Genomic DNA, 22,451 nt, shown 5'->3' with positions numbered 1-22,451 from the left:
TCCCCCTGACGACACGAGGATTGTAGGTAGCATCGAGCACTTTGGTGCCACCCCACAGATCGTTCGGATAGACTCTGCCCCTTCCAGGTCGGGGGTTTTTGTGGTGTGGTGTCGGAAACGAAACCCTCTCGTGATTGGGTTGGCCCTTGGCCGTGTGGCATCCTCAATCGATCTTCCCTCGTTCCCCGACTGGGCAGCAACAAGGAGGTTAAATATGATATGGGTTGTTCTGTATTATGAATACACCGATCTACGGATATGTATGTTGCAATGCCAACTGTACTATAATATGTATAGCAAACGACAACCGAAATAGCAACGGAACCATTTCCTGACTTCGACTCTAGTGATGCGCTACAGCCCTTTTTTTGCGAATATTTTAGCACCCTTCGGCCCTTCGCGTCTTCGCTTATTTACTCCCCCCCTCTCCCCGCCTCCCCCCGACAAACGATACGGTGATATCGGCACTAGAGACAACCTGTGGCACTAGAGACAACCTGTGGCACTAGAGACAACCTGTGGGGGGACTACCACCCAGTGGAGACGTCGGGATGTGGAATATGTCTGCAGAAGTGAGAAGTTTAATCGAGGCTGTCGGTGAAGGACGGCTCGTCTTCGTAGCCGGGAAACGGCCCCATAATCCCATGCAAAGAGAACTACAACGTAGAAAGACTTCTGCCCGTTCTTTACATCGGGGAGGAAGTGTACGAACAACTCGTCGAGAAGACAGTCTTGTGAACCGTGAGCCCCCAGCGACGAGACTTGGCAGCGGGACGAGGTGCATCCTCTCTGCACGGGCTCCATGACTCCAATCCTTTCCCCATGCCCATGCCCATGCCCAGCAAATGGCCAGCAAATGGCCGGGTATACGCAAAAGCCGTCGGTGTGTCCTGTTGAAATATCCGTATCCGTACACATACATGGCACGGAAGTGCGTACATACACATACAGAGTACGCCCGGAAGTGGAGAGAGGGGCGAGCACCGGCTGGCATGGGGTTTTTTTCTTGGGTTCTTACATGCCTCGCGGCGCTTTTCGCTTCACCGACTCTTTCTAGACGTTTGGCGTTGGCGTTGGCGTTGGCGTTGGCGTTGGCGTTGGCGTTGGCATTGGCATTTGACTGACATGACCTCAGTACGGGAAGTAAAGTGACGCATGGAAGCGAGCAGAGCGGGGACGGGCAAAGAAGAGGAGGTATGGCGGCGACACAGACTTTCTCGGAGACGAAAAGAAAGAAAGGAAAAAAAAAATCCCCCTTTTAGCCTTCAGCCCGGTGAACAGATCATTTACCCAATGGACAGTCATGCAGCTGGAAGCCTGGAACCTCTCCATGCCTTTTCCCGCTCATATGACCCGGCACTTCCGCTTCTGGAATTGGGCCTTGGTAACTGGGCCTCTCCTTTTGGGGGATGAGTCGGTCTGCTGTCCGCCGACGGGTGTTTATCGACCCGTCCCACAATCCTTTGTGCGGTTTGTCGTTGAACAATAGCCGGGTATTGGTCATTTATGACTCGTCTTGGGTGAGCCATTTACAGCTGGGAAGGAGTGTAGATACAACCCCCCCCCCCCCTAAGACTCTCTGGACAGGGGTGGAAAAAATTGAGATACTGTGTGGCTTGAGCACGCACTTTTGCAAGTACGTTGTACCTTTCCATGAAGACCCCCTGTCGTTCAAGAAGCAATACGGCTTGCAAGTGGCACGGCACAAAAAAGGCCGTGGCTGGTGAGCCGAGAGAGAGGGGTAATTAGGAACAGGAACGGGGGGAAGCTCACCAGGGACCTCTCGCCGTAAGGTCATGAGCTCGCATAGATATCATGTGGCCCCCAAGACGTGCCCCGGAGGTCTTCTCGTCCAGTCCATTCATGGCCCCCCAAGCCCGGGAAGGTCTTCATAGGTCCAGGACGGACTACATCTGACACCGTCCTCACATGATGCCAGACAAATGCGAACTTCAGGTACGTGAGTGGTCAGCACACGAAACTGCTGTCAAAACGCCATGAGAGCATGTGAGACTGAGCATTTATGCGACCACCTTTGGAGGCCGTAACATATGTAACTGTCCTCGTCGTCGCATATGCTTTATGCCAGACGGGGGATAGCTGGAAAAAAGGCGGGGGTCTCCAACGATGGAAATACTTCTGCAAGTCATTCGCGGATTGATACGAGGGGCATGAGGATTTATGCATAGCGTTATCGAAGCTAGTTGGTAATCTACCGCGGGGTAGGTGGGAAACCCGTCCGGACGGCGAATCGTGACCTGCCAATGTGAGGAATCCAGTCCACACCTTTCCAACAATGGGTTAGGGATTGAATAATGTTTGGCTTATCAAGATCAAGACACGACTAGGGTCTTTGACTATACAACGTACAATGTACACCTCTGGGCTGAGAGATGTTTATGCCTTTATAGATCTGACCTCTACGGAATACAACGTTCGTGATATTCCGTACCGTAATGAAGAGCGCCGTGGGATCATCCAACGTTGTAATGGTAGGGCCTGGCCTTTGAGATCGGAGGGGGCTGGAATGGCGAACAGACCTTAAAGACAGGGGCTTCCCCATTATCCTCGTGCATCTGGTGGGTTCAAAAGCTCCGGGAGGGTAGGACACGAAGGTCTTCGTACTCCGTGCCCTGCCCTTAGCCGGATCGACGAAATTCATGGTAGGGGGACCCCCCTTTTCCGTTAGGTCTGTGGGTGCATGAAGCGAGCGAGAGAGCGAGCGAGGACACAGACACCACCGGGGGTACAGTACAGTACAGTACAGTACAGTACAGTACAGTACAGTACAGTACAGTACAGTACAGTACAGTACAGCCATACGGCAGGCTCCTCCTGTTGCGCGACTTTTGTGGCTCAGCATTCAAACGACCCCTTATACCCCTGCCCCCAAGAAAACCCCCCTTTCCCTTCGCAACAATCATCCAAGGACCTCAGGACATCGGGACGGCGAAGTTCCCGGGATAAAACCGTACATACCTACCTACACACCTTCTGGCTAGGCTGAGCGCCACCCGAAGATCCGTTATCAAACTGATCCAGGGTCCGATTCAGATCACGCACTATTGCTCGTCAGTAAAATTGCATCAAGACAGACGGCGACGCATAGCCAACGAGTCGCTGTCCTCGTCGAGCCCTTTTGGTCCTTGCTGGTTATTGTTTGTCTGCGTCGTCCTCAGAGGAGTGTGGTCGACGACGAGTCTGGACCGTCCGGAGGAAATGGTGATAGTCCGAGATGGACCAATAAATGTGATAATGCGCCCCCAGGAGATTACGCTCGAGAAGAGGCTTTCACAAAGTTTGACATGGCACTGTTTATCGTGCGTATTTCGGAAGCCGATAGTGTAGGTATGTAGGTAGGTGGTGGGAGGAGATCAAGCCGTGGGGGTAGACATTCCTTCGAAGAGCCAGGCGACGGAAACGGCCGGGAAGAAGCAATGAATTCGGAGTATTAATGAAGAGGAAAGCAAAGCGGGAAAAGAAAGCGGAACTGGGGTGTTATGTAAGGCGGCAAACTGAGGAGGAGGAGGCTGGGAAGATAAGGTAGCCCCGAGAAGATCTGAAGCCGCATCTGGAAATTGGCGTGCCCAAGAAGCGAGGGCAGAAAAGAGCGAAACCGTTGAGTACGGAGTACGTAATCACTGAGGAAACAGCTTGTCCAAAAGGGCTTTGCATGGTCATGTCATGATGCGAGCTAGGTAATTGTCTGCTGTTCGAGTTGAATAAAAATAGAAATAGAAAGTTAGTGAAATTGCATTCAGTGCGATGTGCAAGATGCAGAGAATGCGTGAATATCATTAACCGTGTTAAGTGCAATCACGGACAATGTCTTGGTTGCGGCCGAGTCGAGTTGGAGAAGGTCTCAAAAGGGCCCTTCCAAAATTAGGCCAACAAGGCCAGGCCAGTGACCAGCGACTGTTGGCCAACTGTGATGGCCAACGGGTGGGCAGAAAAGGCCAAAATGGTAAAGCACATTTTGTGGGCGGTTAATTATGTCACCAGAAATAGGTACCTTGGGATAAAATCGGCACCCGCAAAGTACTTTGGTACTTCGTAGCATGTGCGGGGAAGCTCGTCCTTCTCCAACACCTCTCCCTCCTCTCTCTCTCTCTCTCTCTCTCTCTCATCCCTTTTCCTTCACCACTTCGACTCGGTGCCTTTTGAGCGGTGGTGGTCTCAACGCGCCAAGCCGGTAGGACATGGGTCCGGGTCGACGCTATTCGCCTTCGTATCCCTGCCAGATGCCGTCTTCCCGCGCGGATTGGCCATAGCTCCCCCCTGCCTAGCGTGCTTGTCACCGCGGTCCCGGTCAATATTCATGCACGATCGCACATCGACGAGCCAATGGAGACGGGGAACGGCCTGGCCCCGAATGCTTGAACCCCTGTCCCATCACAGCCAGCCGCTAGAATCGGTTGGTCCCGCCGGTCCAGCTGGTTTCTGCACGAGCCATCACGTCGTCACATCCACCGGCCGAATCAGACGTCGACCCGGCCCTCCCCCCTCTCTTTCCATCCGAGGCGACTGGACTTTCAACCATTGGGCGGGCCGGACGGGGACCGGCATCTATGTACGTTGTACGGTTGTACAGTATGTCTGCAGTCTTTTCCTGCACTCATTCCTCCCGCCCCCGGAGGTGCGATGTTTATCGTCTCCACTAGAGACTGTCTCGCAGAACATCGTCCGTGGTTTCCCAGTACTTGTTTCTCTTCTGGAGGTAGGTCTTATTCCGAGGTACTTGGTTAACAGTATCGGGTCTGTACTTCTCGTCTCTTATTACCGAAAGGAAAAAGAAAGGAAAAAGTCACTGCCGTAGCGTTCTCGCGGGCATTTTTCGCTTCGATCCTCGAGGCCAAGAAAGGATTGGAGCCATCGAGCTAGGCGGAACTAGGAAAAAGGATAACGGTGGATCGTCGACCAGCATCAACTTTGCCTTGCCCAACTCGGGAAGCTGCTTAGTACACGGTCACCAACTTTGCTTTGTCCGTTGGGCATCTGTCGTCGGCCGCAGTTTCCGACGCTGTGATTCGTCTGCTGCATATATCCGAATTGGACGTAAAATCGAATAGGTACGTGCCCAAATCTCTCTCTTGACATGTGTAGCACTCATGGCCCGGATAGGGGCCGTTTTGCGTTGCACATGGAGTTGCTGAGGACCGGCGAAGAGCATACGAAGGACATACGCTTGGTAATTCTCTCGCCCGAAATACCAAATCAACCATATTGGTTTCATTGTGGTGACATGCCCACAATGGACCCTGGTTGAGCCTCCACGAGAGTATTCCCGAAGAGCATTCTTTGCATCCACGTGCTTTCCTCGTCATGCTGTTGGTTACAGGTCACATTGGCCTAACGAGCTCACTCGTCGTACCCAAGATAGCTCTCGCGCTTGTTCTTCCAAGGCAAACGAAAGAAGCGCGCTCAAGGGGACGAGATTATGTTTACTGAAACATAAGAAGACGGCACTGGTATGCGAACAGGCGGTTGGATCATCGCAACCCCCGGCTTGGCCTGGTCCATCATTCTCCCGGTTCGGAGATCCATGATTCGAGTGGCTTTCGCAGATCAAGGCTCTGAGCAACCAGCAAGTCTCGGGGAATGGAAGAGCAAGATGGCCGTAGTGACCCGGAGGCGGACCCGACTTTACCAAGAAAGAAAATACTCGACCGAGTGTAAGTGTATCTGTAGCTGCGGGCGTACAATGTACGTTGTACCTACTCGGTACGATATGGTCAATGGGCAGACTGGGGAACAAACTGGGGAGAACAAACCCACAAACCTACCAGGACCCTTGTCCAGAGTGCGCAAAGCTGACGATCTAGTCCAGTTTAGTCGCTGAACAGCCCGAGATGCATACATGTATGCACCACGAACCAAGGACCAAAGACCAAAGACCAATGACCGAGGGAGGACCCCTGTCGTCCTATTCTGCCTGCAACCCACCCTCCATGCCGAGCAAGGCCTAGCTATTCGTGGTAACGAAGAGACGGAAGTCTGGTGTACAACGTATCCTCGAGTGAGGGTGGGCTTCCCAACGCAGTCTAGTTCGGGTTTGCGGTGCGGCCATTTTCGACGGCCCATCCTCATTGGCACCAGTAAGCGCACGTCGAGAACAAGTGCGTACAGCGTACGTCCGCCCTGCCGTTCCTTCTTTGGGAGTTTCTATTCTGCGGTCATTCTTCTCTCCCCATCCTCTCCATCCCAGTGTAGCCAAAATTAGAAACATCACTGCAGTTTGCGTTGTTCAAGATGTGTGCGGCCAGCGGGTCGTCATCGAGGCGGCCACAATATAAGTCTTTGGCTCCTCAACACCATCATATAACTCCTGGACCTTTACTTCTTCTACAGGTTAGAAGGTCAAGAAGAAAGGCTGTGGTCCAAGTGTTGTCTCTTTTTTTGCATTCTTTTCTTTTCATCCCCCTTTCCCACCCTCCTCTCCGCCCTCCTCAACCGCTTCGTTTCTCTCTCACGCCTCCCCATAACGAAGCCAACATTCCCCAAAAAAGGCAAGCCGGTCTTGCTCATAATCACATTCATTCACCACCAAGTCGCTGAGCGCACACGATATACGTTTTTCTGCTTTTTGATTCGATCTCGACGATAATAACGACGAAATAATCTAATATCCCGAAAACAATCCATTGATCAAGACTCGACGAGTCAAGAAACGACAACCGACAAACAAGGCAAACGAACGCGAGAAAGACAAGGCCCGGACTCGAAAGATCGAACGACCCTTGCAAAAAAGAACTCGCTTGTTCGTCTTCGCACTTTCACTCTTCCCCCTGGCCTCTTTTTGCCCGCCCAGCCAGCCCCTGGACAAGACACAGTGCCAGTCAACCCCGGCTCTTCACGGTGCAACCGGTGTGCAACCCCCCCACTCTCTTGTTCACCCCCTGTCGACGGGCTCCCGTCCGCCTCCACATACTCGCACACAGCACATCAAGCAACACATCCGCACGCCCCCCCGTGAGTCGCTCGACGCTCTCACGCAGGTACCTCTATCGCGAGCAACTCTCCTGCACAAGAGGTACAAATGTCAACACTACCCCCCAAACAGCATCAAGACGAGTTCGTGAGACCAGCTCCTCCGGCCAAGATGGCAGTGTCACAATCTACCAAGGCCAAGACGGCCGCAAAACCCAGCAATGGGAATCCCAAAGCGAAGACTCAGATGCACCGCCGGTCAAGAACAGGTACGTTTTGTGTCGCCTCTAGCTCGTCAGCACTTACACGACTTTCACGTTGAGTGACAAGAGAAGAAAAAAAAAGATCCGTTTTCGGAAACTGACTAACTCGCCTCGACTGTTCAGGATGCTACACCTGCAGACTGCGGAGGAAGAAGTGCGACGAAGGCGCCCCCATGTGCACGGCTTGCAAGCACCTCGGCCTGCAGTGCGAGTATAAGCGGCCCATGTGGTGGAGCAACAACGATGCGCGCCGCCAGCACAAGGACGACATCAAGGTGATCATCAAGCGCAAGAAGCTCTCGGAGAAGACGCCGCACACTTCTCACACTTCTCACACCTCTCACACCTCTCACACCTCTCACACCACCATCCAAACCTCCATCCACTCCCCGCCGGGCCTGTCGCATTCGCAACCGACGTCGGCCACCTTCTCCGATCCCCTCGACCGCACCCGATCCGCTTCGATCGACTCTCACTTCTCCACAGCTTTCAACTTCAACAGCCCACCCGGCGTGGTCGGGGACTTTGGCTTCAATGCCCAGATGCACCCGGACTTCATGTTCGGCGCCTTCCCTTCGCCGTACGAGATTGACGTCAAGACGGAGAGGCAAGTGTTCATGAACGACGTGCCGACCCTCCGGGAGTCGCACATCTCCACATTCAGCACCTTCCACGCACCGCCGCCACCAGGTACTACCCTCCTGCCGTCGACACTACCGTTTGAAGGGGGTGAGTGGACCGAGCAGGTGTATTCGGAGCGCAAGGAATCGCTCAGCGAGGAGACGCTGAACGTCAACTTCTTCGACTTCTCACACGGACCCTCGATGCCGAACCGACAAGTGGCCATTGAGCTCGATGAGAACGACCAGCGGCTACTCGACCACTTTGTCCAGTTCGTCCTGCCCAGCATCTTCCCGATTCTCGAGTCCAACCAACACGGCTCGGTGGCATCCGACCTCATCCTCCCGGCGCTCCAGAGCAACCAGGGCTACTTGCACTGCTGCCTGAGCATCGCGGCCCAGCACTTCAAGGCGACGATGAACCTGCAGGGCGAGGAGATGGACGCAGACATCATGCGCCACCGTTACGCGACCATCTCGGCGCTGTGCGACGCGCTGAACCAGGACGAGAACCACCAGCAGATCCTCGAGGCGGCGCTCGGCCTCATCTTCTTCCAATGCGTCGTCGGCCGCTACGACGACGCGCTCCCCGACATTCCGTGGCACCAGCACTTCCAGGCGGCCATCAGCCTGGTGCAGAAGCTGGACCTGCCGCGGCTGGTCTCCGACCCGGAAGAGGCGCCGGCGCAGACCCCGTTCAACATGACCTTGACGGCGTGGATCGACATCCTCGGCGCCACCATGCAGGGCCAGGCGCCGACGTTCGCCCACACGTACCGGGAGAAGCACCTGTCGGCCACGAACCCCAGCCTGGGGCTGCGCGAGCTCATGGGGTGCGAGGACCGCGTCATGTACCTCATCTCGGAGATCGCCTGCCTCGACGCGCTCAAGCGCGACGGCATGGACGAGATCACGCTGTGCCAGCACGTGCACGCGCTGGGCGAGCAGATCGGGCACACCGAGGTCGGGTGCGACACGACGCCCAAGATGCCCTTCACGTCGTCCGGGGCGCTGTCGCCCAAGCAGCTGTCGCGCAACATCACCATGGCCTTCCGGCTCGCGGCGCGCATCTACCTCTGCAGCCTCGTGCCGGGCTTCAACCCGGGCCAGCCGTCGTGCATCGGGCTCGTCGACAAGCTGACGACGGTGCTGCAGCACATCCCCTCCGGGCCGGGCGGGTTCGACCGCAGCCTGGTCTGGGTGTACCTCATCGGCGGGTCGGTCAGCCTGCCGGGCAGCGGGATCCGGCAGCTCTTCGAGGACCGCGTCGCCGAGCTGGGCGACCTCGCGTATATGGGCTCTTTTGGCCGGGCGGCGCCGCTGCTGCGCGAGGTGTGGCACCAGACGGCGGCCATCAAGGGGAGTCCCAGCCTCAGCGCCGACGGGATGAGCACCCCGGGATCCAACGCGGGGAGTCAGGCGGAGGCGGTGGTGCAGTATTCGTACATCCACTGGCGGGATGTCATGCAGATGAATGGGTGGGACTTTTTGTTGATCTGAGCGACGAAGAAAAAGAAGAAAAAGAGAAAAGAAAAAAGAAGAAAAAAAAGTCCCGAGGCCCCACTCATTCATCTGGATGGAATTTTGCACTGCTCTTCCATGCCAGGCGATGCGGGCAATCACCAACTGATTCCCTTTTTCGTTGCGACTCTGGGGTCGGTATCGTCGGCCTGAGTTTACCTCGGCCTCCCACCTCTCTTTACCTTTTTTTTTTTTCTTTTCTTATATACAACACTGGAAGCCATTGACGGGCCTTTCTGGTTTCTTTGGAGGGTAAAGTTTTACTAGAGGATGCCGCAAGGCACTGGAAGACAGGGAAACGGGTCTTTTCCCTCTGATGAAAAGAGAGAGCACATGAGCGAAGAGACACACTTGGAGTACACGATTTTTCTTTTCTTCTTCTTATTGACCTTCAGGATCGGGATGGGACGAAGGATATGACGGTGGAGCGAGTGGATGGAATCCTTGGGGGGTCTTTCTTTTTCTTTTTCTTTTTTATGTATTTCTTTTGGTTCTTCGGCCGGTCAGATACCACAGGATGGAATGGGCCACGGGATTTTGGGCATAGCGGAACAGGGAACGGGGTTTGAGGCGTTCACTGCGAGTTCTTGGATTCGGAACGAGCAGCCATTTTAGCATTAGGAGCACGGGGCATTGATTGCTATCAGCGAGCGGCTCTGGCAGGGACTGTAGCTCCCCTGTTTACATTCTACGGACCGGCAGTGGAAAGGGTTCGCTTGCGTTCCTCCTGCGGTCGATTAGATGATAGGAATAAGAAACGCAGATTTCTTCAAACCAACTGTGCACTTCTTCTCTGGTGATACCTGATCATCCTCGGGGTTAGGCAAAATGGTGGATGTGAATGTTGCCCACATGTCGATCTCCGGTGTCCTGACCGTAGATCCCCCTGAGACTGAGGAAGATCAGGCCGCTACAGCGGGTTTACGGCTACAGAGCCCTACAATACAGACGGGTAGATGGCACCCTGCCATTCATGCACCCACTGTAACCATACGCATACGAGACTTCACTGCCGGAATAGTGCAGCACAGGGGGGACTGTCTACAATGCAGGCTTGTTCTGCATTCTGTTCAGTTGGGGGGAGACTGCGGTCTCCCGGAAGAAACACGAAAGTCCATGGCCGCGGACAGGACAGTTCGACGTTCGGATAGCGGAATGCTCACAAGAGGGCGGCAGTCGGCTATGGTAGGTTCGAAGAGGGGGCTCAAGGGAAAGACAAGATGCAGGTTTTTCGTTAGGTCAGTTCCCAGGTATCGTCCTCATGCCATTCCTGCTTCGTCCTTCCCTGTTTACCGGTTCACGATCGGTCAGAAGCAGAGATCACCATACAAAGTACCGTCACGGGGAGGGGGGGGTGCATCTTGAAATTCACCGCCTCGCCTCGTTATTACGCCTCTACACATTCTAGCCCTTCAGAGATAGCTCCATGCAAGAGTAGGTAGTGCATCGTCCGTCCCGTGGCCGGCGTCCTCGAGAACGAGCTTGAAACAGGCCAAGAGGGGGCGAAGTCGAGACATATTGTAATTCCATGCACAAGAGCGCAAGAAAACGGGCGAGAACCCACGTGAACCCGTGAACCCGTGAACGAAGGCGATACTAGAGGGCGGTGGGCAGAATCGGCTCTCTACAAAGTCACGCTAGAAGGTTAGGGCATCGCTGGGCCAGCGAATGCGGTTGCAGAGGTCGTACAGTGGGCGAAGGACCCTGTCGAACTAGGGGGGTTATTTGGGGGGGCCCTGGTCAGGTCGAGCAGAGGTCGGATTTGCGATGCGATTTGCTCGTGGATTGGAATTATGAATTAGCCACGATGCGCCGGTTTGGGGCGGGCTTGACCGCGATTTGCGAGAGAGAGAGAGAGAGAGAGAGAAAGGAGCATAATTGGATGGAGGCTGGTGGTGATGCTGATCTTCCATCTTCCCTTTTGTCTCTTGGCGTCTTGCCCTGGCTTGCTGGTGGTCTTGTGACTCGACTAGAAGTCAGGTGACTCCATGGGTACTTTTGAAGGAAAGGTGGCTGGGATGTATCCGGTTTATCACGTAATCCGGTGTGGCACTCATGACCGATATGGGGCTTGAGGATGACAAAAGCTGTGGGGCAACTGAAGAACTAATAGCCAATCAGAAGGGTGTATTAAGCACGATTTGATACCAAGCCGCCGGCGAATCAGCGATGCGCGTTTCCGCAGCGCGCGGCTATGGAGCAACACGTACCAAGCTGTTGGCATTCTCCAGTCACCAGTCGTGGCGCCGACTTGTTCAACGTTCAACACACAATGAAACAACAACCATCCTTTGTAGACTCCTTTCTTCTTTGTTTCGAAACGCCGGCCCAATGTTTCTCACGAACTATTGGCTCAGAGGGCGGCAAACCGATGACAGGACATGAGCCTGGCGCTTCCATGACATCCTCTCATTTCGTTCAACTGCCTTCTTTCTCCGGCATCTTCCAACACAGCCTCGTCCTCCAGTCTTCATCTTCTAATGCCCAGGGAACCAGTCGGTTGTATTTCGTCTTCCTGCTCGATGACGTGTGGTGGGAGCTGAACATCTCTTTGCACACATCTCTTCCTATCCTCTCCAGCGGGTCAGCCCTCCAGATCAAGGAATGCAAGTGTTGACTCCAGTTCCGCCGTGGACCCTGGAAGCCCCAGCCGGTCGTCTCCAGCAAAGCGGCATCCTACAGACCAGTCGGTGCTCTCCATCATCCAGCTTCTGGTAATAAGCTCTCCTCCGTGAAGTCTCTGCCTTGCCGCCGACCAGACGCTTGGTTGGACTTGAGCGGACCTACTCTGCGACCTCGCGGATGCAGCCCTGTGCCTTGTACCCCGTCAGCCGGCAGCCGCCAGTCGCTTCCGCATGAAGAATGGGATCGTTGCGCACGATGGACCTAGGACCAAGGAAAAGCTGTGGCCCGTAAGATGCCCATGTCCTTGACTGGGCTCCCTCTTCTCGCGCTCGCTCTTGGTCTCTTGGGCGCTCTGAGTCTTTGATCGAAGCGCGTCGGCCAGCGTCGACCCGCGTGGAGTGACTGGTGCCCGATGATATCAGAATTTTCCATTTCTCATTTCCTCCCCTATATTCCAGTTTTCCATCGGATGTGGGTGTGAAGACTCTGTGATACCATCATTGTCATTCTATCATCCATTATCCCTCTTCTTCATTCTTGTTTCTTCGGTTTCTTTTTGATCGTGACGGATCACACAAAACGCCTCGCTGCTTCGAATTCCTTTTTGTTCAAGGGACCGCCCAACTACGAAACTTCAGATCTCCATCTGCCCGACGAAACGACTTCAACCTCTTCTTCTTAGTTCTGTGTTCTGACGTCTAAGGGCATTGTTCAGTGTTGTGCGCCGACAACATTCTTTGCACGTCTACGCCTTTGTTCTGCTCGTGGTCATTGTACTTACGGCGATCTTCTCTGGACTGCCTCGTCCTTCTCATATCACATACCGACTCTTGAATACTCACAGCAACTTGGTACGCGACACTCTTGACTCGATTTTCAACCGCCGTTACAGCCGACAACACTTTATTTGCGCTACTCATCCGAGAAAAGAACAAGAAATAACCTCGACGGCAACGGGATTACACTTCTCAGAAACATTAGCACGGCATTATCGGCCTTTTTCTTCTTTTTTCCTTTTTCTTGTTCTCTCAAACCATCTCGACCATGTCGAGATCAAGAGCTAGAGTGCTCTTGCTCGTCTGGCTCGCCTCAGCAAGGGCGGCATCTATCCCCTCCATCTTTCAACGTGACGACACTGCAATATGCGGAGCCGACAACTTCCGGCAATGCGGCGGTGGGCTCGACGAAGGTCTTTGCTGCGCCGAAGGCAGAACCTGCCTCTTCCTCGCCGGCGGTTCGACCGTGGTCTGCTGCCCCAACGACTCGTGCAAGCAGTTTACCGCCATCTCCTGCAACGTCAGCCTCCAAGATCCCAGCGAATACCCCCAACGACAACTGAAAACCACAGCCCTGGATGCCGAGCTTCCCAGGTGCGGCGAGAACTGCTGCCCCTTCGGCTACACCTGCAATGACGAGGGGCTGTGTGACATGGATGAAGACCAGTCCCAGCGGCCTTCTGAGCGGCCGGCTTCCGAACGCCCGTCCACTACTCGGACATCGATGTCGAGCGTTACGTCCACGTCTATAATATCAACCACCACCTCTAGTTCTGAATCGACGACTAGCGGCACTACAACCTCCACATCCACGTCCGCGTCCACGCCCACGTCAGCTCCCTCAACATCCCCACAACCGGATGCAGAAGAACAACAAGGCGGCGATGATGATAGTGGCGACGCCGACGACGAGGAAGATGATCCGTTTCCCACGGCCCCCGTCGTCGTGGGTGTCCTCGCAGGCGTCTTCCTTCTCGTCGCAGCCGCGGTAGCCGTCTTCATGTACCTCGCTCGACGCCGCAACAAGAAGAAGAACGCAACCAGCGCCTTCACCGAGAAGAAACCTTTCGGCCGTGGCCGGCTCTTCCGGGCGTCTTCGTCCACCTCCTCCTTCGGCCACATCATCTCCGACCCCATCCCCAGGGAGGAGTCCGCCTTGCGTACCGACTTCATCCTCAAGACCCCGGAACGCCACTCGCGCGCGTCGCAGCGCCTCAGCTCCCTTTCCCGCCGCGACTCCCTCAACTTAAGCGGCGCGACGGCCGTCGTCCCGCGAGACCTCCTCGGCAATAGCAGCAACAGCAACAACAGCAGCAGCAGCAGCAGTGGAGGTCCCAACCTCGGGTCGACCTCCACCCACGGATCCCAGCGCGGTGCCCGTCCGCCGCGCATCCCCACCCGAACCCTCACCAACGCCACCATGACGACAACCAACCGCCACAACCCCCGCCCCAGCATCACCATCCCGCCCATACGCACCATGCGCAACCAGCAGAAGCCGACCATCAACCAGGGCGGCTACTGGGGGGACGGCGGACTCGCGCCGCGGGAGGCCGCGCTCGAAGCCGCCACGCCTACGGACACCAGGCCGGTGACGCCCAGGTTGCAGCGCGAGCCGAGTAGCGAGAGCATCAACGTGTTTGCGGACCCGGGCACCGTGGCGAGTAGTAGTAGTAGTAGTAGTCGGGGTGGTCAGCAGGGGAACCCTTCGGCGGGGGTCATGGGGCTGGAGCCGCCTCAGATGAAGCGGTTCACGTCCGGGACTACGTTTACGGATCTTATGGAGGAGGCGCAGCTGGGTGATGTGAGGAGGGGGAACCCTTTCGTGCCGGGGACGCCTGGCCGGACGCCTCAACGAGGGTGATTGTCGGGAGGGGAAAAAAGGGAGAGGAATGGGTTCGTTCTTTACTTGGTTAATGGCTGTCGTTTTGTTCTCTGAATGCCCTTTCTCCTCTTTTCCCTGACTTTTTAGAGGAGGCATTGCACTTGGTGGGAAAGTGGTTCGTTCGTTCTATACCATGCATAGCGAGAGTCGGACGCAAAGATTGTGTTGTTGGAGTTATGGTCTTTTTTTTTTTTTTTTTTAACTTGGTATAGCGTTGTTATCACGGGTTGATAGCACATGGATGGAGTTTTGGTTCCCGGGAGGAGAAGAGATAGATACCACCCACGCTCTGGAGCGCCTACATCCACAGAAAACTGTATATACTCTGTTGCCAACTAGTATTTGAGTGCCGAACCTTGTTGTGTTGGTTGTATTCGGTGGACGGCATCATCCTGGCGCCGGGATTCATCGGAACGGGTAGTCAGTTGAGGCCTCGATACTGATGATATGGGTCCTTAGGTAGTCAAGCAACAGTCGATTCATCCGATAGGACAATAATCACCTAGTGTTGCCAAATGTTTGGATTCCGTCGTCTTTGAGGTTCTTGGTCCTCTTACTTTACCAACGCTATCCCTTGGGGACGGACCCCTGAGCCCCTGACTGAAAGCCCGCCGAAATCTTCGCCTTCGTCCACCGGCCTGCCATGTTGCTCAACTATCCATCGAGATGAAGAAACAAAATACGTCCCATTTCGTCTCTCATGGCGAGACACTTATGCCAGGACGCCGTTAAACAAACCTTAAACGTATGGGGAATACACACGACCGGATTACCTTTCCAAACAGCCCAGTTGTAGTTCCGACGACTTTGCATCGTCAAGATACAGTCCCTGCTTTCATTTGCAACGGGCAGGCAAGTTTCCATCCCGTTTATAATTATGGATCTGTTTCCGGACCCAAAAGCCAACGAGTTGACAAGCCTGGACCCAAAGTGAATATGACGGCCGCCGTCTTCCTCCACGTCCAGGACAAAGTAACCTCGGGCCATTTTGATCATAACGGCGGAACTCATATCCTTCCAAGCCACGGCGACGTGATCCTCATCTGAGATGGTGAGGGCAGAGGGTACCCTAGACCGCGTCGGAGGTTCCCTAGCCGCGAAATCAGGACCCGAGGAAACCCATGAGCCAGAACCATCGATCGTGCCCAGGGCAACGCCGCCGCCGCCACGGGGCTGAGAGACCCCATGAAGGAGTGGTGACCAGGCAATAGCAACTGCCTCCCCGTCGGGTGAACAGGCGATTTTGGTTATCCGCCAGTTCGTGTAACTCGGCGACATATCGCAGGAGACGTAGGCGCTGGTATATGGCTCGTCCCAAATGACCAAGCTTCCCTCTTCTCCTCCTGCAATGAGCCGTCCTGTGCGGGAAAAGGCTACCGCGGAAATGTATTGGATTTTGTCTTTAGCCGTCAGAGAGTGTCGCAGAGAGCCGGATTTCGTGTCGAAAATATACACATTGGACCCTCTAGTGGCTAATGCTAGGAGTGTATTCTGATGGTTGAAAGCGAATTGAATGTTAATGCGGTGAGTCAATAGAAAATCGAATTCGTCGTCGGCCCATTGGTCCATTTGGACGCCGGACAAGGTGAGATGGGAGAAGTCTGCGGTGTTCACCAGAACAAATTTCTGATTTAGAACACCAATGGCAAACGTACTGTCCGATGAAAAGCCCCATGGCAACCTCCTATATCCCACAAAGGACGACCTGCCTGCGAGGCTCAGTTTGGGAGAACCGCTTTCCGTGTCCCATAGTTCGAGTCCCTCACCTTGGCCACCTGCGACGCTAGAGCCACATAATCGGCCGTCCGGGGAAAACATCAGACCCCTTGTCGGTGGTAAAGGTTGTTGCTCGCGGTCTGACTGGGGCCAAGACAACACATGCCCATCCCATATACTGATCAGACCGTTACTAGACGCACAAGCGATGAATTCTCCGGAAGGCGAGAACGTGAGTGATTGGGCTACAGAGCTGCTATAATCTCCCGGCCTCTTGAATTGTCCTTCTACGAGTATCGCGTTCCCCGTTGCAAGGTTCGTATCGAAAAGTTCCTAAAAAAAAGCTTGTTAGTGAATTTGTTTGGAAATTGGCTTTTCAGGACAGATCCGGGGTTGGGGGGGAAAGCAAAAAGGAGAGGGGAGTTCTACATCTAGACCCAAAACCGCAATAGAATGCCGGAAACACAATGCTATTGTCTTGTCGTCTGGTGAAATAGCGACTGCTTTTATACAGTCGTGCTTGCTTATCAAATGTATCACCTGCGCGCTCGTTTCCGACTCCCAATCCGACGCATGTTTCCACAAGGAAACGCCGGACATAGCATGCACGAGACTAGTAAACTTGAACCAGTGGAGGGAAGCAAGTACACTTCCACGCGGGGAAAAGACGACAGACTCTATATAACCTAAGCCCTCGAAGTGCAGATCCCTCTCTTCAAGGAGCTTATCCTTCTCTCTGAAGAGGAGGGATCCCTCTTCGAGCTGGAATCGTCGGTCCAAACGGATGGACTGCGTCTCCGTGTCATAAAGAGTCAGGCTAGTAGGGTAGTTGCCTCCTATGGCTAGCCTGCGGCCATCTGGTGAGAAGGCTAGACGAGGAACGCTGTTCATTTCCGGCAACCTGATCTCTCCCCGGAGGTCTCCGCTGATGGAATCCCACAGCCCGATGAGGTAGTCTGCTGAATCGTGGGTGATATTCTCCTCGATGAACGCCATAGCGATGATCCTCCCATCAGGAGAAAACGACGCGGTAAAAACGGTAGACGGGATGTCGATGCAACAGCGTAGGCTATTGGTCTCCGCCTCCCTCACGTTAATCTTGTTCTCGTTTTCGGGAGACACGGACGCCACTAGATCGCCGTGATTTGAAACTGCAATCTCCTCCTCATGCAACTCGAAGGATCTGGCAACCCTCCCGTCCTCAGTATACCACCGCAAAATGTTCCTGCCTCGGTCAGAAGTCGCAAAGATGGTGCTTCCATCTTTCGAGAAGCCCAGGTGTTTCGAAAAGTACGGTCTCTTCCCAAAAAAGGACGCGCTCAGAGGGACGTCTCCCGTATGGCTTTCGCGACATTCGCCCCAATCGTAGCTGGCTTTGTTGATTGAGTACAAGTAAGGGCCCCAGTGTTCCCCGAATGCAGATCCAGATTCATTCATTATTACTCTGACGCAGCACGACGAGAGGACCCGTTCCCGAAAGTTTTGACGAGCCAAAGATCTCGTCGGCGAGAAAAACATGGCCAGAAAGTATGCCTGGGGAGGGTCGTGCTCAACGATGTCCTTGTACTGAAGGAGAAACCGGAACGAATCATACAACAGACCTTGCAGCGATGCCTCGGCCTTGGTGCTCGTTTCCGACTGCCCTTGCAATACCCGGGGCTCCGATGTCTCGTTGGACACAATTGATCCGGTTGACAAATTCGACGCTTTCGACAGCCTTCGGATCGGATTTATGCAATGCGATAATTCCCTCAAGTACGCCGTCCTTTCTACCCATGGGAGGAAATGTTCTCGGAGGAAGTCTTCGACCGTTGCTTTTGCATCTTCTGAGAACTGACCCCCAGCTTCGATGGCATGAGAGATCCAATAAACGTACGGGTACGCTGTGTCGTGAAACCTTTTGATTTCGCCGTCTGGTGGCCGCCTATAGACAACGGAATTGATGTCAGGGAACTTGCGAATCTCTGAGGTTGAGCGGATGGCAGCAATACAACGCCGAACAATCGCGTCATGGATTAAAGGAACTGGAGTCGACCAAAACGCCTGTCCAATATCGTTGTTTTCTGTTGCTGCTGCTGCTGCTGTCCCTGTCCCTGTCGCTGTCCCTGTCGCTGTTGTCGTCGTTGCTAACGTCATGAGGTAGTCCTTGGCTGACCTGTGAAAGATGTGAACTTTGCCACTTCGAAGGTCCAGGAAATGACCGCATTGGCGGATGAGTTCAGTAATCACAGGCATGTCGTTCTGTTCATCGTCGTGGCCGTCGTCCTGTTCGTCGGCATCGTCATCATCGTCGTAGTAGTGGTCGTCGTAGTGGTCGTTATCATCGCCGTACCACTGATCATTGTCATCGTCATCGTCGTCGTCGTCGTCGGGCGTGGCGGCGGCCTCCGGAAGATCGGCGACAATCGCTAGTTCCTCTAATCCGAGGGGCCGCTTCGCGAGAAGCACGACGCGAAGTATCTCCTGACGCCGTTTATTTCCGTCGCCCTTATCTTTCTTCATAAGTCGGCTCATCATAAAGTTATATGCCCGAGAGAGCTCATCGCTGTAACCGCCCTGCTTTAGCCTCTTCAGCCGTTCGAGGACTTTCGGTTCCGGGAGGTGCCGAATCTCCTTCCAAACGATGGCGACGTAGATGTACGTGCTCTCCGCGCGTTTCCGGAGAAAGCCACGCACGATTTCCTGCGTAGATTTATTCCATTTGCGCCGAGTTCGGCCGTTCATGACCTGTTGGATGAACTTATGCACGCCGTCGCGCACATCTTTCAGTATGTCTAGGTTTATGGCCAACCTCTCTCTCCCCGGCCCTATACGACTGTCGAATTCGTCCGAAAAGCGACTGGTAAAGAGCCACTTGACAGAGTAGGGACAAGACCCGAATTTTTCGCGTTCGACCCAGTCGAGAAAGTCACGAAGGTCCTCCCCGTCCCGACACTCGTCGAGTGCGTCTACCACAAAATATACCGACTTAGACGACTCAAGTTGGAGGTTTTTGAGCATGTCCAATAAATCAACCCAAAGATTCTTTAACGGAGCTTTCTCAACGTCCTCTGGCGATTGGTATTTGTCTCGCAGCAACTGCATAACAAGATGCCGCTGTTTCAATGCCAGGCCACGGATGAGCCCTCGCAGAACCGAAATGGCCGTATTCGCTTTGTCGTTCATGTTCTGGCAGAAGAAGTGGAAGACATGTGGATCTCGTGATCGATTGTAAAGTTCGTCGACTAGCCCGAGAGCCATGACGGTTTTCCCCTTCCCAGGACCGCCATGTATCCAGAGTAGTTGAGTACCACGGCTTTCCGACCACTTTTCAAAAGTGGAATGGGTAAGGATCCAGTTCCAGCATTCGTCGATGGTCCGACCAGGGACAGATTTCTCAGCATCTGTCTTGAGTTCCCCAGGGTCGACTTGGAGGGCCCGGAGGAAAGCGCTCTCGTCCGTACTAGGTGCGCTATTATTGTTCGCGGTTGTGTTATAATTGTTCGTGGTAGCAGTGTTGTTGAAGGCTGAGAGAATCAATTAGTATTTTCGCTCCCTCTTTCCAGAACAACGCGGGTGTTGGGCTGTCAAGGTTTCGGCCTACTAAGATTCGATACATCCCCATTCAACATGTCAGTCCTGAACCCATAGTCTCTCTGGGCCGAAGCCGCTGTCGATGATTCGGCCATGATATTGTTTCCACGGCCGGACTGGTTCCTTGGGTGAAATCCCAGGGGTATGGTCCCGAGTGTCATGCCTATACCTAGGCCAACTCGTCGGTAACGTTCTGGTCGAACAGTTGCTTAGGACGGAGAGGAAATGCTGTCCTCCCACAGTCTGGGTTGAACCTTGAAGCGCCCGTTTCTCATTTGTGTAAGTTGGGCTGCCTGGGCTGTCTTTGGTTGCCTTATTTTCGCCTCGCCCCCTTCATCTTCAAGACGAACGTACTTCGTAGTGGGTCGCAAGACGGCCGGCACAGCAGGGTCCAAAGACAATGGTATTGGTCAAGACGACACAGCCCGCAGATGCTGGCCAATGCTGCCAACTGCAGGGCATTGTTATTGGCGGGGTGTGTGTTTCCAGTTGGCCCTTTCACCGGCCGTAGGGCGTTCTCGCCTTGGAACCTGATGCAAAGACCAGCTCGATGTGCACTACCCCGCTCTCAGGATGCCTCCCTTATCAATGCATCATGCAATGCCTGATGTATAATCCATTAAAATGGGAGGGGGGCCCGAATCTTCCTTGGCAAGAAGCAGCGAAGAAACGAAGCAACGACTTCGAACAGAAGACATAGTTTCTTCGAACCGATATTCAGGCGCAGCTGGAACGCCATGGAAGCCGTCTCTGCGATCAGCTCACTGGTGCCGACCATCATTCAAGAATTTGGTGCCATCCAAGTCGCTCGAGGTTTCCAACATGATTTCAAGCTGTACCAGCTCAGACTCGACATGGCCCAGCTCCGGCTCTCTCGATGGTCCACAGCCGCAGGGCTTCCCCTTGAGAACGAAGGGGAAAACACCGGCACCTCGTCCCCCGAAGGTGATCCGGCAAGCACTGCAATATCAGACCTCGAACAAGCCGAAATCTTCCTCGAGCATATCAGGGATGCGTTGATAAAGGCAAAGAACGAATCAGAAAAGATGAAACCAAGGAACGCAGACGACGCCCCCTTCCCGAACGACCGATTCGGGCGCCTCCAAAGGAAAGTCCGCGGTCTGGTGGTGAAGAGGTGCCGTAAGACGGCAACCCAGGTTTCGGGTGTGAAGTGGGCATTGTACAAGACAGAGCAATGCGAGGCCCTCATCACGAACATCTCGGAGCTCATCGAACAACTCGAGAAGCTGGTCGAGCCGCAGAGCAAGCTCGAGGAGCTCACCCGGGAGGAATGTGAAGAAATGTCTGGGGAACTCATGACAATATTGGACGTTATCAGAGACTGTGAAGTCTGTGATCCTTACCTGCTCGCGGCGGCGACGCAGGCTCTCGAGGAGAAGAAGGCCACCTTGCAAAATACCAATGTGTCAGCGGGAACGAATTATGGGATGATGGTGGGACGCCATAATGGGAACGTAAATGGAGTCCAGATCAGGAACACCACGATCACCAACGGCTCGTATTACTCTGGGAAGGGCTATACCGCAAACCATGGACCGGGGGGTGGTCGGGCTTGAATAAGCATCTTGGTTCTGTCCGTGTGTTGGAGTGCGTGAGTCGTGTTGGTTAAGGTATAAGAAGGGAGGGAGGAGGGTTGATATTTGTGCCTACCCTTAGCTGGACTCGCACAGCGTTTGCATACCTTAGGTACCTTACCTTGTAGGTACCTTACCTTGGGTAGCCTTGTCGTCATCCATTTGTCAAGTATGACTGCCAGATGCTGTACATTATATGTGACTGTACGAATACCGAGCAATACTATCCGTGACTCCGTGGAATGGCGTCCTCTCGGAATAAGAATGGGGGGAGGAAGGACCTGGAAGGTAACTTGTTGGCAATCGAGGTCTTGGGACGTGTGGAGGATAAGGGGGCAACCACGGTATTTAGTACCTTTGTGGCTCGTGCGGGGTGTCCAAGTCGGTCGTCCTTGCCCTTGATGCCCCTAAAAGGAGGACTGTTCGTACAAAGTCGCGCAGCTACAATGGAGACGACGCGCTGGTAATTACCAGGTACGTCTTGACTGTTCTGATAATTTGGTGCGAAGAGTTTATTTACCTCACGATACCAGGTACCTACTGTAGGTGGCAGCGTTTCAGGAGCTCTTAGTCCGGAATTTCGGGGGAATCGGCCCCGTAACGGCCCCACTAATGGTACCTCCACTGTACCTCGACTTCAGTTGCCTTCTTACAACTCGATCTCACAACGTTCGTCAGCACCATAAAATTTCCCAACTTCACCTCATACCTCGTCTTCTTGAAAACCTGCAGACCAGTCAAACTCAAGTTGAAAACAGCAACAAAACAACAGGATTACGTCCGGTGACCAGACCAAGCTACCCACTCTTCGGCAACATCAACACCCCAACCCACCAGCCATCATGAACCCCCCAGACTCCACAACCAGGAACCAAAACGAAACAGAAGACGACCAAGACGACCAAGAAGAAGAAGAAGAAGAAGAAGAAGAAGAAGAAGAAGAAGAAGAA

The 22,451-nt window shown here is 54.0% G+C and overlaps 8 protein-coding genes across 8 annotated transcripts in view; 5 read left to right on the top strand and 3 right to left on the bottom strand.

Moving 5' to 3' along the window:
* Window positions 1-269: 269 nt before the first annotated feature.
* SODALDRAFT_207350 (hypothetical protein) lies at window positions 270-1,202 on the bottom strand. The gene has a single exon (XM_028607251.1). The coding sequence runs from the start codon at window positions 992-994 to the stop codon at window positions 506-508; it is 489 nt and encodes a 162-aa protein (XP_028464602.1). The 5' UTR covers window positions 995-1,202; the 3' UTR covers window positions 270-505.
* Window positions 1,203-5,412: 4,210 nt separating this feature from the next.
* Window positions 5,413-5,948, top strand: SODALDRAFT_207296 (hypothetical protein). The gene is made up of 2 exons (XM_028607250.1): window positions 5,413-5,672; window positions 5,828-5,948. Exons 1-2 carry the CDS (start codon window positions 5,471-5,473, stop codon window positions 5,830-5,832), a joined length of 207 nt encoding a protein of 68 aa, XP_028464601.1. The 5' UTR covers window positions 5,413-5,470; the 3' UTR covers window positions 5,833-5,948.
* Window positions 5,949-7,099: 1,151 nt separating this feature from the next.
* Window positions 7,100-9,310, top strand: SODALDRAFT_280919 (hypothetical protein; the record flags this gene model as incomplete). The annotated part of the gene is made up of 2 exons (XM_028608263.1): window positions 7,100-7,196; window positions 7,314-9,310. 2 exons carry the CDS (start codon window positions 7,100-7,102, stop codon window positions 9,308-9,310), a joined length of 2,094 nt encoding a protein of 697 aa, XP_028464600.1.
* Window positions 9,311-9,834: 524 nt separating this feature from the next.
* SODALDRAFT_380284 (hypothetical protein) lies at window positions 9,835-10,863 on the bottom strand (the record flags this gene model as incomplete). The annotated part of the gene is made up of 6 exons (XM_028615101.1): window positions 10,633-10,863; window positions 10,440-10,534; window positions 10,315-10,368; window positions 10,111-10,217; window positions 10,028-10,058; window positions 9,835-9,908 (listed from the first exon to the last, which is right to left on the bottom strand). Exons 1-6 carry the CDS (start codon window positions 10,689-10,691, stop codon window positions 9,835-9,837), a joined length of 420 nt encoding a protein of 139 aa, XP_028464599.1. The 5' UTR covers window positions 10,692-10,863.
* Window positions 10,864-13,000: 2,137 nt separating this feature from the next.
* Window positions 13,001-14,844, top strand: SODALDRAFT_345480 (hypothetical protein; the record flags this gene model as incomplete). Its single annotated transcript, XM_028613205.1, has 3 exons — window positions 13,001-13,563; window positions 13,627-13,999; window positions 14,102-14,844. 3 exons carry the CDS (start codon window positions 13,001-13,003, stop codon window positions 14,594-14,596), a joined length of 1,431 nt encoding a protein of 476 aa, XP_028464598.1. The 3' UTR covers window positions 14,597-14,844.
* A 1,144-nt stretch (window positions 14,845-15,988) lies between these two features.
* On the bottom strand, window positions 15,989-20,355 carry SODALDRAFT_207147 (YVTN repeat-like/Quino protein amine dehydrogenase). Its single transcript, XM_028607249.1, has 4 exons — window positions 19,917-20,355; window positions 16,763-19,839; window positions 16,273-16,666; window positions 15,989-16,108 (listed from the first exon to the last, which is right to left on the bottom strand). Exons 1-4 carry the CDS (start codon window positions 20,065-20,067, stop codon window positions 16,083-16,085), a joined length of 3,648 nt encoding a protein of 1,215 aa, XP_028464597.1. The 5' UTR covers window positions 20,068-20,355; the 3' UTR covers window positions 15,989-16,082.
* Window positions 20,356-20,498: 143 nt separating this feature from the next.
* SODALDRAFT_334988 (hypothetical protein) lies at window positions 20,499-21,838 on the top strand. The gene has a single exon (XM_028612356.1). The coding sequence runs from the start codon at window positions 20,644-20,646 to the stop codon at window positions 21,481-21,483; it is 840 nt and encodes a 279-aa protein (XP_028464596.1). The 5' UTR covers window positions 20,499-20,643; the 3' UTR covers window positions 21,484-21,838.
* Window positions 21,839-22,011: 173 nt separating this feature from the next.
* The window catches only part of SODALDRAFT_334987 (hypothetical protein), a 1,823-nt gene continuing 1,383 nt past the window's right edge, over window positions 22,012-22,451 (top strand). Inside the window, exon 1 of the mRNA XM_028612355.1 lies at window positions 22,012-22,407. Coding sequence (XP_028464595.1) covers window positions 22,344-22,407 — 64 coding nt within the window. The 5' untranslated portion in view covers window positions 22,012-22,343. The remainder of the gene's footprint in view (window positions 22,408-22,451) is intronic.

This window comes from Sodiomyces alkalinus (genome assembly GCF_003711515.1).
Source record: "Sodiomyces alkalinus F11 unplaced genomic scaffold SODALscaffold_8, whole genome shotgun sequence".
NCBI lineage: Eukaryota > Fungi > Ascomycota > Sordariomycetes > Glomerellales > Plectosphaerellaceae > Sodiomyces > Sodiomyces alkalinus.
Note: the sequence above shows the minus strand (reverse complement) of the source record. Positions and strands in the feature narration are given on the sequence as shown.

Coding starts and splice junctions, on each gene's coding strand:
- SODALDRAFT_207147 (XM_028607249.1), bottom strand. CDS start 20,067: ATGACACTCGGGACCATACCCCTGGGATTTCACCCAAGGAACCAGTCC. Junction 19,840..19,916: donor TGGGGATGTATCGAATCTTA/GTAGGCCGAAAC, acceptor TGATTCTCTCAG/CCTTCAACAACACTGCTACC. Junction 16,667..16,762: donor TTGCGGTTTTGGGTCTAGAT/GTAGAACTCCCC, acceptor GCTTTTTTTTAG/GAACTTTTCGATACGAACCT.
- SODALDRAFT_207296 (XM_028607250.1), top strand. CDS start 5,471: ATGCGAACAGGCGGTTGGATCATCGCAACCCCCGGCTTGGCCTGGTCC.
- SODALDRAFT_207350 (XM_028607251.1), bottom strand. CDS start 994: ATGCCAGCCGGTGCTCGCCCCTCTCTCCACTTCCGGGCGTACTCTGTA.
- SODALDRAFT_334988 (XM_028612356.1), top strand. CDS start 20,644: ATGGAAGCCGTCTCTGCGATCAGCTCACTGGTGCCGACCATCATTCAA.